Raw genomic sequence first — 4,050 nt, forward strand, 5'->3', positions numbered from 1 at the left:
TAAAAGTACCATTGCTTCTGCATTTCTGATGCATTCCCCCCACCCAGCCATGTTATGCTGTAGAGCTCCCATCTCACACGTCATGATAACGTGGATTCCTGCTTTGGCTCATGGGTTGCTTCGCTGTCCCCACCTTATCATTCTTAGTTCTGCAAATCTGAAGGCTCCTAAACTGCTACATTTCCCCTTTTTCTAAGCACAAAGGCAAGATTCTCCTGCATGGCTTCAGACCGCTTCCACTGCCCCAACAGCAGCTCTTCCTCTTTCATCCTGGTGGGTGTTCCCGGCCTGGAAGCTTTCCACACCTGGCTGGGCATCCTTTTCTGTTCATGGTATATCGTGACCTTGGTAGGAAATGGTGTGGTTTTGCTTGCCATTGGGCTGGATAACTCCCTGCGTAGCCCCATGCATTGCTTCCTGGGCATGCTAGCAGTCATCGATTTGGTGATGGTGACGTCCACTGTCCCCAAGATGCTGAGCATATTCTGGCTGAACTCTACCGAGACTGGTTACGTGGCCTGTTTTGTTCAGATGTTCCTTGTTCACTCCGCAACAGTGGAGGAGTCGGGAGTGCTCCTGGCCATGGCCTTTGACCGCTACGTTGCAATCTGTCACCCCCTCAAGTACGAAACTGTCTTGAATCGCCAGACAATGGTCCAAATAGGCCTGGCCATTTTGGGGAGAGCTCTCCTCTTCATGGCTCCCTTGACATGGATGGTGACACATTTGTCTTATTGCCGTTCCTGTGTGGTTCCCCATTCGTACTGCGAGCACGTGGCCGTGGCAAAGCTGGCATGTGGAGACCACAGGCCCAGCAGCCTTTACAGCGTGGTTTGGTCTTCTCTTGTAGCAGGGATGGACGTGGCTTTCATTGCTGTGTCTTATGGGATGATCATTAAAGCTGCTGTGGAAAAGAAATCATGCAGGAAGGCCTTCAGCACCTGTGGGTGTCATATCTGCGTGATGCTGCTGTATTACATCCCTGGAATGGTCTCCATATATATACAGGCATTTGACAGCAGTGTATCTGAGTGGGCACAGGTTCTCCTGGCCGATCTCTACCTGACCCTCCCCACCATGCTGAACCCCATCATTTACAGCATGAGAACCAAGCAGATCCGTCAGGCAGTGCTGAAAGTGGTGTTTTCCAGGAAGGTTCACGCCTGACGGAAGAATCCACTGCTTTCCAGGCGTATTCCTCAAGAAGAAGACACCAGTTTCATCCCCACTGAATGTACTCTGTGTACAGAGACCTGGGAGGGCAGAGGACTCGTTAGCTTTAATGACCACATCAGACCCTACTCTGTGACAAGGGGTATCTGGGATGGGGCAAATATCAGGGTAACATTTCCCGCTCATTTTCCAGGTGATACAGAAAAGTGAGCCACCACAGTTGAGTTTTGAGATGTTCCCAGTGCCATGAATGTTCCTGTGATAATTGAAAGCAGCAGTTTAGGGCTTCATGTATTTTTATGTCAATACACACACTCTCTTTTGACTGGGCAATGTTCCTCTATGTTGTCTTTTTTATTTCCTGCTAGAAGCTATTTCAGCTTTTCCAGGTTTGTAGGTGATGACAGTAACTGAGCATTCGATAAGTAATTTGGTCACCTAGTAATGCATACAGGTGAGTCGCTCCAAGCAGAAAAATGGTCTCTCACCAGCTGTTTTGCAGAGTACTGGGAAGAGCTGGGCAGAGAAATGCCCACAGTCTGGAGGAAGAGCCATAAGCAGATGACGATGATGGGGAGAACACGTCCTGAACTCTTTAAAGGACTCTGTCAATCCAACAGATTGCACAAGCTGGGTGAGGAAAGCAAAGTGGGGAGGTGCATGATCCGGGTCTCCACACCACATAGTGGCGAAAGTAAACACTGAGTGGTTTGGGAATATTTACTACTCGCGTGTCTTCTTGTAATGACCACACTTTCCCAAACAGCTAAATCTAGCATGTCTTAGAGGCCTGCAAGACAGCATGCCGTAGGTATGAGTGTCCTGAGCGGGGCAAGGTCTTGCTGCCAGTAGATCAGCTGCTTCGCAGACTTCTCTGAGCCCTCTCTGAGCCAGCCAGCTGCTTCTAAGCAGGATTCACAGGCCCAGTCCGCATGTCACAGCATCCTGAGCAAGGTGGCACCCCTGGGTGCAAGAATCTTCCTCTCCTGCAATCCAGGATTCACCCGGAAAGGGCTCAGACAGGTCAGATCCCCCAGCAATGAGAGGTTTTATCTGGAAAGTGCAGGCACGAGCAACAAGTCTGCTGCTCTATAGCTCTGGGTCAGCGTATGAAAAGTGCATCTCTGGCCTTGTGTGATGAGATACTCTGCAGGCAGTATTCTGAACTGAGAGGAGCCAGGACCCTCCTTAGGTCTGAGGGCTGAGGAGGAGCAGCGGGATGAAGGTGGGGGACTGGCTCCATTAATGCAAGGATTCAGAAGAAAAGCATGCAGAGTTGCATGGCATGTTTTGTCTGATGGCAAGGAGCTGGGACACCTCTCATCCCCCACGGACACATTGAGGGCAGAGGTCCACATGGTCACCACCATCTCCCTTACAACGAGCCCTGGGAGAGAGACTGGCAGATGCGGAATAATTCACAGAATCACAGAATGGCTGAAGTTGGAAAGGACCTCTGGAGATCCTCTAAGTCCAACGCCCCTGCTGAAGCACAGTGACCTAGAACACATTACACAGCGTCACGTCCAGGCGGGTTTGGAAAATCTCAAGGGAAGGAGACTCCACAACCTCTCTGGGCAACCTGCTCCAGTGCTCTGGCACCCTCACAGTCAAGAAGCTTTTTCTCATGTTCAGATGGAACTTCCCGTGTCTTTCGTTTGGTGCCCGTTGCCTCGTGTCCTGTCACTGGGCACCACTGAAAAGAGTCTGGCTCCATCCTCTTGACACCCTCCCTTAAGATATTTGTACACATTAATAAGATCTCCTCTCAGCCTTCTCTTCTCCAGGCTAAACAGGTCCAGCTCTCTCAGCCTTTCTTCATAAGAGAGATGTTCCAGTCCCCTAATCATCTTTGTAGCCCTTCGCTGCACTTGCTCCAGTAGTACCAAGTCTCTCTTGGACTGGGGAGCCCAGAACTGCACACACTACTCCAGATGTGGCCTCAGCAGGGCTGAGGAGAGGGGCAGGATCACCTCCCTCCACCTGCTGGCAACACTCTTCCTCATGCACCCCAGCATACCATTGGCCTTCTTGGCCACAAGGCCACATTGCTGCCTCATGCTTAACTTGGTGTCCAGCAGCACTCCAAGGTCCTTCTCCGCAGAGCTGCTTTCCAGCAGCTCAACCCCCAACCTGTCCTGGTGCATGGGGTTATTCCTCCCCAGGTGCAGGACCCTGCACTTGCCTTTGTTGAACTTCATGAGGTTCTTCTCTGCCCACCTCTCCAGCCTGTCCAAGTCTCTTTGAATGGCAGCACAGCCCTCTGGGGTATCAGCCACTCCTCCCAGTTTGGTATCATCAGCAAACTTGCTGAGTGTGCACTCTGTGCCTTCATCCAGGTCATTGATGAAGAAGTTGAACAAGACTGGACCCAGTCCTGACCCCTGGGGGACACCGCTAGCTACAGGCCTCCAACTAGACTCTGTGCCACTGATCACAACTCTCTGAGCTCTGCCATTCAGCCACTTCTCAAGCCACCTCACTCTCCACTCATCTAGCTCACACTTCCTGAGCTGCCTGAGGAGGATGTTCTGGGAGACAGTGTCGAAAGCCTTGCTGAAGTCAAGGCAGACAACATCCACTGCTCTACCCTCATCTACCCAGCCAGCCATTCCAACCCAGAAGGCTATCAATCAGATTGGTTAGGCATGATTTCCCCTTGGTGAAGCCATACTGACTACTCCTGATCACCTTCTTTTCCTCCACATGCTTAGAGATGACAGCCAGGATGAGGTGCTCCATTACCTTTGCAGGGATGGAGGTGAGGCTGACTGGCCTGTAGTTCCCTGGGTCCTCCTTCTTGCCCTTTTTGAAGACTGGGGTGACATTGGCTTTCCTCCAGTCCTCAGGCACCTCTCCTCTTCTCCATGACCTTTC

The 4,050-nt window shown here is 51.4% G+C and overlaps 1 protein-coding gene across 1 annotated transcript; it reads left to right on the plus strand.

The window, feature by feature from the left end:
* The first annotated feature begins 219 nt into the window (after window positions 1-219).
* Window positions 220-1,167, plus strand: LOC136991029 (olfactory receptor 52I2-like). The gene has a single exon (XM_067289507.1). It carries the CDS (start codon window positions 220-222, stop codon window positions 1,165-1,167), a length of 948 nt encoding a protein of 315 aa, XP_067145608.1.
* Window positions 1,168-4,050: the final 2,883 nt, after the last annotated feature.

Source organism: Apteryx mantelli, chromosome 1 (assembly GCF_036417845.1).
Source record: "Apteryx mantelli isolate bAptMan1 chromosome 1, bAptMan1.hap1, whole genome shotgun sequence".
NCBI lineage: Eukaryota > Metazoa > Chordata > Aves > Apterygiformes > Apterygidae > Apteryx > Apteryx mantelli.